This window comes from Ambystoma mexicanum, chromosome 6p (genome assembly GCF_040938575.1).
Source record: "Ambystoma mexicanum isolate Mex_15411 chromosome 6p, UKY_AmexF1_1, whole genome shotgun sequence".
Lineage (NCBI taxonomy): Eukaryota > Metazoa > Chordata > Amphibia > Caudata > Ambystomatidae > Ambystoma > Ambystoma mexicanum.
The window spans coordinates 253805394-253818834 of record NC_090935.1 but is presented as its reverse complement, the minus strand read 5'-3'; the positions used below and the strand labels follow the sequence as shown (position 1 = coordinate 253818834).

Sequence of the window (13441 nt, the reverse complement as noted above, 5' to 3'; positions counted from 1 at the left end):
AAATGTTTTTGCTGTGTATCAGAGAACCCCGAAGGTGAATGTGTATAATAGTAATGTACATTTACTAAAAACATACCTTTGGTTTTCAATTGCTAAGAGTTGTCCAACGCCCAAAGAAAAATTATTGTATTTTGTATACATTCTGCCTAACTTGTATTAAGAGAGTTATGTGTGCTTAACTGTTCACCACAATATGGTGGGCTCTCAGAATTGGTCCACAAGGCTTAACAGTCATTGATAGTCATTGATAGCTAGAAAATGTTGTTCTCTATAACCTAATCTGCATGGATTGCCAAGAGGTTTTTAACAAATGGGTGGTGCCACAGACCCTCTCATTAACCCAACAACATGCCAAATGTCTGGTACGTAGCCCTGCCGTGAGCTTTTAGTCATTCGTGACACTTCATAAAGAGATACAAGAGTCTAACTTGCAGATGATCGATCAGCAGACAAACTGGTCTTATTTGTCCATTTTTGCACTATTGGCACTCTCATCCTCAGAGACATAGCAAATATGCAAGGCCACACTGTTATACATATCTGACAATAGTTGGAACAAATTTATATCAAAGCTGGAATAATTTTTTTCCTCTTTGTTTCATCAATAGCATCCTATTTTGGTCTGAATGTCTATCATCTCACAAGTATTAGCAGGAGAGAACACCACAAGTCCAATGGGCATAGAACTAAGTTTTCCATTTTTGTCAGTGCAGACTGAGTTCATACCTTGAGTGAGTTTTTCAGGGTCTCCTGTCGCTGAACTTCCCATTCCAACTTATTCAGAAGAAGATATAGTCCCTGGCTTTCATGTGCTATTTTACTGAGCACAGTTTCCAATGATGGATCTTGACCTGCAAAATAATAGAAAAAGCAATCTAGTTTGTAGACCTTTACAGTTGTCCAAATCATAGTTTCACCATGCCTTGCCTCTTGGAGCCTAGGGTCACCCGACAGACTCCATAATTATGTACCAGTAAGTGGTAGAAACCAAAACCATACACAGCTGGTTATGCAAATGAGTGTTTTGTATCTTGCTGGAATAAGCAACTGAAAGAAAGCCTATTTTTATGTTGCAGCCCCTCAATCGATTAGATCACAAAATATTTGAAAGGATGCATGATTTAAGATTGCGTTCAAGTTGAATATTTAACCAGTGAGGGTGCAGCCGTTCTTATTTTAACAATTGAGGTAAGCTTTGAGGAGTCCCTGCCAAAAGAATGCCAAACTGAAGTGGGCACTGCAGAACCTCTACCTGCTGGTAGCTTGCAGAGATGGATATGACAGAGAGGTGCTGCAGTGTCTGCCGACACCGGCCTTCTCAACAGATCAGAAAGAGGGTTTGCATGACCTGGCAGGCACCTCTGGATTGTAAGCCTGAGGGGCCACTGCTTCTAGTGAAAGCCTTGCTGCTTGTCCTTGGGCATACTAAACACAAAAGGCGGAAGCACAGGACAGCAGCAGAATTATCCGAAACTGAGCCAAGGTCCTCCCTGTATGAAAGGTACATAACTGAAAGAAATGTTGGGTATCAGAAAAGCCCTATGCCAGCCTAACTGCAACCACTGGAGTTTCTGGTAACCAAAACAGACTTCTGTCATTAGATACGTTAAACTGCTGTTAGGGAGATTTATCATTGTTATGTTTCATCCTCTCTGCTAGTGAGACCCCCGGAACGTTTTGCTGGACTTCTGGACCTTTTTCCTTATACCTTGAATGGGCAGTGTTGCTGTGAACCCTTTGGGATTCTTTTTCTTTTCTTTCTGCTCTTCTTAAGGATACAGAGATACAAAGTATCTCTCATAAACATTATATTCTGAGAGACTAGCACACACCACCTTGTGTGGAGTGCCAAAGGGATACTTAGTATCCCCCTTCTCTCTGCTCCAGTAGTTTTTTAGTCATCTAAACCCCCTAGTTATGGCGGGTGGCAGTGGACGTGTTCTAGCAACTATTGTGTTATTTTTTTACAGCAGACTGTGTTCACAGTGTCGGCTGTGCACAATAGGGCTAAATGTTGACCTTGACTTAATGATATCGGATTTGTGGGAACCTGGTCATCAGGCTCCGACCTTTATTCATCCCTTAATACAATGACTAGACATTTATTTTAATCGGGGCATCTATCTATAGTTGCAAAATGTCTCCATCAACATTTTATGGTAATAGAATCCTCGATTCTCTGGAGTTTCATGCCATTTAGTAGCAGCATTAACTGAACCTTTATTAGAACAATGTCTGCAACAGCAGTAGGCTGCAGCAATCAATATTCTAAGTTTTATAAACAGAGCAGCTGCCAAGGAATGTTGAGATTTTTTTTTTATACCTTCCAAAGCTGTACACTTTATATTTGAAGCAGCGTACAAGATAGCAGGCTGGCACTGCTGTTTCAAAGACTCTTCTCAGTGCTCTCAAATGGTTTCTATAATGTGCGTCTCCATACTTTGAGATCTGCAGGGCATTATTTCATGAACATTCAAGAAATTATGCAGCAAAAGGGTTGCCCAATGAAATCTTTTTTCAAAAGGTAAGATTTACCAAACTTTTTTCTTACTGCCACCAAATAAATGGTGGGTGTACTCATGCATGTTTCTCGAGTGGGAATTCTGCTAACTAGTGAAACTTTCATTGGCGCTAAAATGTTATTTAAAAGAAAACCCCTGGCCCAACCCCATCACCTAAAACCACTATCTAACCTAGTTTCATTTTTTAAAAACACAATAGTTGGGAGCCGTACAACTACCAGCCCAAACCAATACCCAACAAATAATTCAGCATCATCTCTAGGATGAGAAGAACAAATGTAGCGGGCTGTTGGACAGTCTATCAGTCATTGGTTTCTGTGGATGATCCAATCCCAGACATCCAGAATACGGAACAGACAGTTTCTGACTGGTAGAAGCCCAAAATCCCTTAATGACTTCAACAGCTTGTCAAGAGCACCTAGATCGCTGACAATTCCATCTGGTATACTTCATGAACAGCCACCATGCAAATGTTCAGCAAGTATTCCAGAGTCTTCCATGAGCTTTCTGGGACAGACTAGGCGTTGCACTGCTGCATGAATTCACAGCAACTGCACTTTAAGGAACTCCTGCACCTCAAAACATGCAACAGCCCATTCCATTCCCTCTCCATCTGCTGTGACATTCCAGATCAGCTTCGCAGTAGGTCCTTGGGGCGTAGCTTTTGGTGCAGAAACAATTCAGAGATATCGGACATTTGCATCAATGCTGGCAATTTGCACTCAAGTTACCAGCCCGATTGCTTATTCTAATCGATTCAAATGGTCATCAAATAGTTGACCCTTGTACCTGCTCCAGATTGCAAGCACAGAATTTGCTTCATTACAGACCCATTCTTCAACATCTTGCTTACTTCTTAGGATGAACAAGGCAGCTCAGCAACCACAACCACTAAGAAGCAGCAAGGTCGGACTGGGGCATACAATTGTCTCGGGCACAAATGAAAACGTGGCCTACATTTGCAAATGGCAATTCATTCCTTTTGTGACCGACTGTTTGCATAGTACCCAAAGGGTAGTCTTTCTGAGAAAATGTAATGCAAATTGTGTATTTTAAAGAATATTTATTCAACAACACTGGTCAAAACTACTAGCCGCATGGTTAAGTAACTCAAACTGGCCCACATCAACCAAAATTACTGGCCCACACCAGCATTTTGCGTTTTTTGGTTAGAGCATTGCCCTATTGCCCTATAGGCCAGTCCAAGCTGGAGCGCCAGCAAAAGCTTAAGGGAAACCCCATCTAGCTGTGTGGTTATCGCCTCTTGGATACCAAGCACAAGGCATAGAGAATAATAATCCTGACAAAACATACCCGGTCTAAAGTGGAGCTCATGGGAGGAGGAGGGTGTTAAATCTTTCCCACTCTCAGGATTGATTCTTCCTAGCTTTTTGAAGCAGGCAGAATTGGTGATAGGACAGTTTTTTTTTTTAAATCTAACTAAGGCCTTCACAAAACCATATAGCTGAGACATTGTGAAGACAAGACACAGGAAGGGATTTTGCAGCAGGGATCAACGGGGAAAGCCCCAGGCAAGAGTTGCTTCGCGGCTGGATGCAGCTCTGTGGTTTTGGCACCCTTTTCCGGAGCCAGGAGAACAATAAATATCGCTATCGGATTCCCGTTGCTAATCTGGTCCAGCACTCTGGGGAGGGGACTTTAAGGACTCAAATCATTACTCTGGAGGTCCAACAGGATTTCCCCAACGTTTCAGCAAGATTGAGAATTCGGAAGACTGCACCGCACAATGGCTCGAGGTCCCAGGCTATTAGGTGTATTGCAGCCAGTCAAGGTCGCAGCATGTCGTGGGATGGCTCGCAATGCAGGTCTTCTTGAGTCTAGTGGATCTCACCAGGCTCTGGGTCGGGCTCATCGTTTTTGGCACCCCGATGTCGCTTGGTCGCAACGGTAACAGCAGGCTCCGGTTACACACCAGGCTCTCCGGTCACTGGAAATCGTCTGACGGCTTTTCTTCATCTTCCTCTTCGGATTCGGTTCCAGTGGTCGACTACCTCTTCAGCTTCCAGGATCAGAACTTTAGACAGGAACCCAGCGAATCAAACAGCTGTGCAACATTCAAACATGAGGGGGTTTCAGACCTTTCAGGACAGCCAACCTCCCAGTTGTAACTGGATCCTAGGCTTAAGCAGTGTTAGAAGAGACACTAAATCAGCGGCCTGAAGAAATGTGTGAGCCAGAAAAGAGATCCATCCTCTATGTCTTCTTACAATTCCTTGCAATGGATGTCGCCATTTCACTGCGATCCGCAACCCTCCAGCTGCGACGCAGAGTAGCAGCTGGATGGAGAGTACTACAGGGCATAATATCCTTAATGATAAAATCAATAAGAAAATGAGCGGACCAGAGAGCTGGTCTGAGGAGGAGTGGGGGGAGAATGAGGCGGGAGAGACACATGGGTACAGGAATCCGCAGAGAATACCAGATCCAGAATACTACTAACTGAGTGAGTGGGTTTAGCGACTAGCTGGTTTAATCCCAGTTTGAGCAGAGATTCGAAAAACTGAGCCAGGCAAGGTGCCTGTGGGGCATTAAACCTAATGTTAAAATTCCCCAAGACAGCAGATTTGCTAGGTCCACAAACTGGTCTAAAAAGTCACTTTGACAGCCAGTTGGGCTTTTCTTCATCTTCCACTTCCTCTTCGGATTTGGTTCCAGTGGTCGACTACCTCTTCAGCTTCCAGGATCAGAACCTTATACAGGACTCCTAGCGAATCAAACAGCTGTGCAACATTCAAACATGAGGGGGAGGCAGTCCTCTCAGGACAGCCAACCTCCCAGTTGGAACTGGCTCCCAGGCAGGCTGGAAGACAAAGGACTGCAGAGGTTTTGACTCCTCCCTGCCTTAACAGACACTAGCCTGGGCGGGCTTGACCGAGGTCTCCCGCCAAAGACAAAACCCACACAATGGAATTGAAGTGGAAGCACCACGAAAGGACAAGAAATGAAGAAATGGCAACAAAAAAAACAGGAGCCATTTTGGGTGAATGGGCACCCATGGGTGCCTTTACCACAGCTGTGGAATCAACCTGCGAGTAAGGTGCACCGAACTAGTCCAAAGTAAAGCCTCTGGTTTTATGGTATTTATTTTTCTGCCATTTACGTCTGTATTTATCCATATTAATGTTTTTGCCTTTTTTTTTTCCCGGTATTCATACACATTTATTTTTTGTCATATAAAAAGATCATTTGCAACCAGTATCTTTCTGCGTTTATTCTAATGTTAAAAAATGCATTTATTAAAGCACACATGCAGCCATATAGGAAACAAATGCTAGCTCAGTTCCATCCATAACAAAAGGTTACTCCTGTGGCTGCTCCTGCCTTAAAATATATGCCGTCAGCAATTTAAATAACTGTAATGCTATTTGTATACAACTTTTGCAAACTCCAGGCTGCCAATTTGTAATGCGATTGGCCTGCGATGTATGTCATGTTAGCGTCATTTATAACGCGCACGTACACCGAAGGCATCTTGGCGGTAGGACAGTAACAGCAATGACAGGAGGCAGCAGCCTAGAATAGGAGAGTTTTAAAGGAGTCGGCAAAAGGACAGGTGAATCTTGACAATACGAAGAGTGACCAGGAGTTCATTCCAGAGCTTTCCGGCAGCCACTGAGAACACTCTGGCTCCTATTCACGCCTGCTGGAATTTTGGAATGACCACCAGATTGGCTCCACCTGATCGGAGAATCCGACTCGGGATATAGGGCAGACATGTGTCCCGTGAGAATTCCGCTGCCTGTCTGGAGTATGCCCAGTAGACATTAAAGATTTAAATCTGATGATTTCCGCCACCAGGAGCTAATGCAGAGAGCGAAGGACGGGGCTAATATAGAAACCATAGGATGAGAGAGCAGCCGCCCTGGCCGCCATATTCTGAAGACGCTGTAGCCGCTGGGTAAGGACCTTAAGCTGAGCCAGGTAGAGGTCATTACAGTAGTCAATGCGGCTTGTGATCAAAGAAGAGACCCCCTGGGGTCAGAGTGACACAGGCAGGAACTGTAAGATCTTACGAAGCATCTTCAAAGAGTAGAAGTCCGCTTTAGACACAGAGGCCATAGAAAGTGAAGAAGAAAGAGACACCTACATTTCTGACCACTGGTACTGGGGTAGGGAAAGATCCCAGCATTGATGGCCAAAAAGAGGGAGTACAGGGGGGTTAGGGGAGGGGGATTGTAAGAAGAGGGACCCACCACCAGAACCTCCGTCTTGTACCCGTTCAGCTTCAGCCAGATGCCGTCCATCCAGCCCTTCACCGCCTCCAGGCACACGCACAGCCGCTGTGACGACTCAGCCTGGTCAAGATCTAAACGGACCAAGATCTGGGTGTCATCAGCATAGGCGTAGCACCGGAAGCCGTGAGAGTGGGTGAGGGCAACTAGCGGCTGGACATAGATGTTAAACAATAGTGGACAGGGTGGAGCCCTGCGGAACACCACAGGTGATGGAGCGAGAAGTCAAAAGGAAAGGTGGATGAGACAATGACTGGCTTCGATCTGACAGGAACGAGGCAAACCAGGCCAGGACCAGGACGAGCCCAGAGTGGCCATCCAATGCCAAGCAAAACAGCAGGATGGAGTGGTCCACAGTGTCAAATGCTGTAGATAGATCCAGCAGCATCAGAGCACCCACTCCACCTCCATCCCCCAGCATAGCCAGATCATCAAGCGCTGACACCAGGACACTCTCCGTGCCCCATCCAGGCCGGAACCCCGCCTGAAAGACCAGCCGAACTCTCTAAAAAAGCAGAAAAGAGAGGCGCAACTAGTGATTCCAAGAGTTTCATGAAGAAAGGAAGACGAAAAATGGGCTGTTAGTCAGAATTCGGGGATCCAGGGAGTTTTATTTTTTATTTTTATTTTTAAGAAGAGCAAGAACAATGGCTGGTTTTCACTTGATGGGAATAACCCAGCTTTGGCAGAAGTTGTTAATTCTGGCAGTAACCCAGGTGACCACCTCAGGAAGAATTTCCTTTAATACCGCCACAGGAATAGGGTCTGAGGTGGCGTCAGATTTGAGTCGATGAGCTGCCGCCGCTACTTCCTCCATGGAGAAGACTGGGAAATGAGCCCAGAGATGGGGGGGGCTCCCTTGACATCTCTCGTAGCAAATTTAAGATTATAGCTGGAGGCTAATGATCCCGGATATTTGCTACTTTGGTCACGCACAACATCAGCAAAGGAGTTGCATAAAGTAAGTGAGGGATAGTTCTAGGCGTGCATTGCGCCAAAGAATTAAAAGATTTTACTACCTCAAACAGTTCCTTAGATTGGTTGAGGAATGACAGAACTTTATCTTATAAAAAGTCTGCTTATTCAATTGAATGGCTGTGTGGTACTTCTTTGTAGTTTCTTGAAAAAAGTGTCTTCTCAGTCTGACCATAGGATTGACGCCACTTATGCTCTGCTTGCCTAAATTGCAGGCGCGCACTCTTTAGCTCAGCTGAAGAACAAGGTGCAGACGAGCATTTGCGTGGCTTAAGCAGTGTTAGAGGAGCCATTAAATCAGCGGCCTGAAGAAATGTGTGAGCAGGAAAAGAGATCCATCTTGGATGCCTACAATTCCTTGCAATGGATGTCGCCATCTCACTACGATCCGCAATCCTCCAGCTGCGATGGAGAGTAGCAGCTGGATGGAGAAGGGCATAATATCCTTAATGATAAAATAAATAAGAAAATGAGCGGACCAGAGCACTGGTCTGGAGGAGAAAGGGGGTGTGGGGGAAGAGATACATAGGTACAGGGATCCGCCGAGAATACCAGATCCAGAATACCACCACCTGAGTGAGTGGGTTCAGCGACTAGCTGGTTTAATCCCAGGTCGAGCATTGATTTGAAAAACTGAGCCAGACAATGGGCCTGTGGGCATTAAACTGAATGTTAAAATTCCCCAAGATCAGCAGATTTGCAATCTTCAATTGCAACGTAGCAACTAGGTACACAAACTGGTCTAAAAAGTCACTATGAGAGCCAGGTGGGCGATAAACAATAAGAAAGTGTGGAGTGCCCGTAGCAGAGGCCGTAAAGTGCACCAATGTATACTCCATCTTAAGAGTGTGAGGCACTGCAAGTCTGCACCACTATATAAGCAAATTTAAATAGGATAGCTATTCCGCCTACATGATAAGGGGGTGGGGAGTGGGGAGTCTCTATTCACATGGATGATGCTGTAGCCCTCAGCAAGAGCTACAACAATAGTCGGGGCTGAGGACTCCATCAACCAAGTCTCTGTGAGACATAGGACATCGGGAGAGAGTTCTGAAAGGAACTCGAAAAATATACATTGCATGTGCCGTAAGTGAAAAAAGTGTTTAATAAAAGCACCTTCTGAACAGACCTCAGGTCCGCCGACAGCAGCAGTCCCGGCTGCCATCAGTTTGAATCCCATCGGAAAGATGGTATTTGCGAGTGCCAACTGCACGACTCGGACGGGCTAGACTTTGGCGTAGTCTTCGGCATGCACCTGCTGAGCATGACCGCTATGGGCGGGTACAGCATGACGACACATCGTATTACCACAGCCAATCAGCTGTCTCTGACACTAGACACTAAAGACAGACTCATCCTTAGTCTGTGCGTGCAGTCAGAAAAGAAATAATGGCAGTCAGCCGAGCCGAGATGTACGAGTGACATCATAGAGAACCAGAGAGAAAGACCGGTTTTTCAGGTTTTTTCCATTTTTATAAATAATTACAGACAGAAAGCAAATCGACTTAGTCTGTATTTCTGTGTAAAAATCTGTAATAAACAGAAAACTGGAAGCCTTAGTAAAAAGGTTCACTGCCACCAGCAATTTAGGTTAAGCTTGTCTCTGTTACAGATATGCCACATTGATAAGGAGAAAGTGCTGCAACTCCTCAGCACTCCACATAAGATGGGGGTGCTGGTCTCACCAAATAAAATGTAAAGAGTATTAAAAATATCCTTTCTACCCCTGGGAACTGTAGTTCACACAAGGGAAGCCAGAGTAAATAAAAAGGGGAGCCCCAAGAGCAACCCAGCAACAGGATGTGGACGCCAAAAAGTTGTCAGAGGTTAAAATCAAAAAGACACTTTGGAGAGTCTTAAAAATGAAAAGGTGACAAAGCGGGAGTTTGGAAAAAGGTTACTACTCAGTGAGGTACAAGGAAAAATAATCCACCATTCCAGCAAAAAGGTTCTGGGGTCTCACAACTGGCAGAGAGTGAGCACTAAACTGAACATCTTACCCAACAATTGCCATATGAAGACCCTGACCCAGAAGATGCAGTGAAAAAAAAGCAAACAATAGTAATATGTGACTGTATACTGCTTCCACAGGTTTCCTCACCGAATGCAATACACATGGATTATGAATCCTGATGCAAAACAGCGGAACTTCTGCGGAAGAAGAGACTGTCGGTGCAGGCATTTTAGATGTGACAGAGACGCAACACCATTTCCTATAAACGTTTTTTTCCCTAGTATTTGAAGAACTCCAGTATTGAACACGGATAGAATACACCTACTGGTACCACACGTAGGTGGAAGCATCTCAAAACGGGTCAGTCGTTAATCTACACAGTAAAACAGACTATAGTACTCCAGGTTATGCTCCTCTCAAGCACCTGGAATTAATACCAGAATTAAAATACAGGGGAAAACAATAGATTTACAGACTCAGTGACCATAATATATAGAGTATTATAATTATATAAACATTACAAACACCTTTCTTCATCTATTTCAGAATACACCCATAACATTAAAAAAAAAAAACAATGTATACATACACTTAGACACAATCCATCTGGTAGGAGTTTTACTAAAGTCCACCTGTGATAAAACTGTAGAAGACTTGCTCTCAGGATTACAGGGCTCCAACTCTCAGGTTTGGCCTGCACTACCCAAAAGGTTTGGTAGCTTTGGTCGAGCAGCCAGGCTTAGTTTAGGAGGGAGAAGGGCTGTAGTTGAGTCCAAGGACCTTTGAGCACACTTATAGTCAAGGAAACACTTACACACTGTAGTTGTATAAAAATATGGTTATATATTCTAGGACAAGGTTAAAATCACTACACTTCAGGTAAGTAAAAATAGTTCACACAGATAGACAATTGCATTAAATATTTGCTGTTGCAATACTCAATTCAATAGTAGAACTTTATATGGAAAACCGGTAAGTACAGAGTAGCTATATACTTTATAAACCTTATGAGTCCAACTGTCATGCATGCTGGACATAGTACCCCTGGACCTGGAACAACATCTTCACGCAGAACGCTTTATGCTCATAGAACTGCTAGACCGTTCTATTCTAAATGGAGATTGTTTGATGCACTGCTGGGAAAACTACGTCTGCATTATTCACGTCATTAAATTCACGTGATTCAGGTTAGTCACGTGTGTTTTGGCAGTACGTTCATAAGCAGCGTGAATACGTCGCTCGCTGCTTCGGATTGAACCATTATGGCGTTTGGTAGCTGAAACCCTTGATCTGCGTCCTCGCATTTTCTTCAGTTACTTCCTTGGCTTGTTCGGTGCGTTTCCTTCCACACGCGAATTCCTGGAGCTGCTGTCTGGAAGTCACAGGTTGGCCGCACTGTCTGCGTGCTCTTCAGTCGCGTGTATTCTGAAACGCGGGTTCCTGATTTCTTCGCATGCTGCTTTCCTGACTACGTGAAGTTGGTCGCGTGGAAATCCCACGCGGACACTGTTTCCAAGCGCGGCTGTCCTGGGCTGCGTGTACCTTGTTTTGCGGGTAATTCACACGCGGATTTTGGAACTCTTCAGGTACGGTTGCTCTGACTGCGTTCACGTTTGTTTGCTTATCGCACGCGAGCTACTCTACTCTGTACACGCTGTGGTCCTAGTTTTGTGTCCTTGTGTTGCGTGTGAATCCTCACGCTTGCAAGAGCGGCTGTTCCGGCTGCGTGAACTCTGTCCCGTGTATCCTGCACGCAGGCTTTTGAACTCTGTTGAACGTGTAATTCCACACGCATACTATTCTTTGCTTTGGAATGAATCCCTTGAACCTATGAGGAGATAACAGGTGGACTCAGTTCATCTTATTTCTGTTTTTACGTGGGAAAGGAAGTATTCCTTTTGAAGGTGATTGCGCACAGTACTTTGGACGCTATCCTGTGGTGCACCAACCCGGTACCTAGCGCGAGCCTCGTGCTGTTCGGGATAAGTCTCCCTTACTAACCTTCCTTTCCTTTTCATTGTTTCAACTCCTAGATTTCTTCAGAGACTTGGTGAAGACTTAAGTTCTAAGCCCACAGGTCAGTGTTAACTAGTGATATTGCTGTTCTATAGTCAGTTGATTTGGGACCATTTTTTATGATACTTTATTTATCCTAGGCTGACTTCCTATAAAGCTCCGACGCCCTTTCCAGTGATCCCTCTCTCTGCCCGTTTCATCGGTCAGAGAGTGATATCATTTGGCAGGTCTAATTTGACTTCACTACTATCAAATCGTGTGAATAAGGATCCGGAAGAGCCCTACCAATTGTATCCTTTTTAGTTACCGTTTCCTTTTCAAAAGATACCTTGGTGATTTATGACACCAACCCCATCTGGGGAATAAGTGTGTCAAATGTCAGATGGGAGCACTGTAGGGGATCGGGGGGCAGTGACCCTTGGGCAGCTGAACAAAGGAAAGCAGACTGTCAAGGTTGTCAAATAACAGAAGAAGTGTTTTCGTAACATGTAATGGAATTGGATTCAAAGGAGAGTTCAAGGGGGCTAGATAGGACGAATGTCCTTGGGCCTGGGAGAACACATTGGGTTGTCAGGGAGCTCAGGAGGAGTGGACAACAACACAACAACTTCCCGGGTAAGTACCCAGGAGTCGGACTGTACCTTCTATGCTGAAGAACAACAATGTCACCGGCAGGTCCCCACAGGAAGACGACGGCAGCTCCGGTTAGGGTCTCTGGCCTTGGTGGCTGGAAGAGAAACTTTTTGGCAGGAGCAGATGGTCAGACTCACTCACAGGGCAGCATTTGGTTGTGAAGGCTAGACACAAGCTTTGAAGCAGCAACGGTTGTCACCCAGTAGACTTTCTGCCTTCTCTCGGTCCTCGAGTCTCCTGAGGGGGGCTTCTACGATCAGGATGGAGTCACTGTGGGTCCAGACAGATGCCCACAAGTTTTCAGCCAGAACCGCGCTGGACGAGATGATTCACCGCAGCAGTGCCAGAAATCCCAGGGTATTCTGGTATTGCAGGCTTGGAAGGTTGTAACACTTCGTGGGATGGGCCAAAATGTAGACGGTCTCGAGACTGGTTAGGCCCACCAGTCCAAGGGAGGAAGTTTGCTCCATACTCATCAATGTTCGATCTGACATATTTAGCCTCATATGTCTGTGTGATAGTATCGCTATGGTTGGTCATTGTGCGACGGCCCATTTCTGCCAGATTTCATTTGCTTTCCCAGGACAACCCCTGGCGGTATAGATTTGTTGCTCCATTAGCATGCACCTGTCCACATCGTGACCCAGTCTGCAAAGTGTGGGAGGTATTGGAGCCCCATTTTTTGGCTATCTTGCGCTTGATGTGGTTTGTGGTTGTGGAGAGGAAGGACTTTTCGTATCTTGTTGACTCTCCTTGCTCCTCAATGCCCAGCAGTAGTAATGCCCAGCAGTAGTAATTTAGAGTCCCTGGGGTTGATGCGGCCCAAGATCGCAGAGAGTTTGTCGCAGCAGCATTGCCAGAATCTTTGGATTTGTGGGCATTCCGAGAGTATGTGGCCAAGGGAGGTAGTTGACCGTTCTGGGTCTTTCCTGTCGCACAGAAGAGAGGGTTGGAACTACAGCGGTCACTCAAGTCAGCTATGGCGGACGCAGGCGGTAGCTGCAGACGTCCTCTTCTTTCTTCTTCAGAATGGATCTTCAGTGGTAGGCTCTCGCTTCAGCATCAAGACCCTCACCTTTTATGCAGAC

The 13441-nt window shown here is 45.4% G+C and overlaps 1 protein-coding gene across 4 annotated transcripts in view; it reads right to left on the bottom strand.

Annotated features, from left to right (window-relative positions):
* The window catches only part of SKA1 (spindle and kinetochore associated complex subunit 1), a 369748-nt gene that overhangs the window by 277272 nt on the left and 79035 nt on the right, over window positions 1–13441 (bottom strand). For all 4 annotated transcript variants that reach the window (XM_069626972.1, XM_069626971.1, XM_069626974.1 and 1 more), the window contains one exon: window positions 727–851. In XM_069626972.1, coding sequence (XP_069483073.1) covers window positions 727–851 — 125 coding nt within the window. The remainder of the gene's footprint in view (window positions 1–726; window positions 852–13441) is intronic.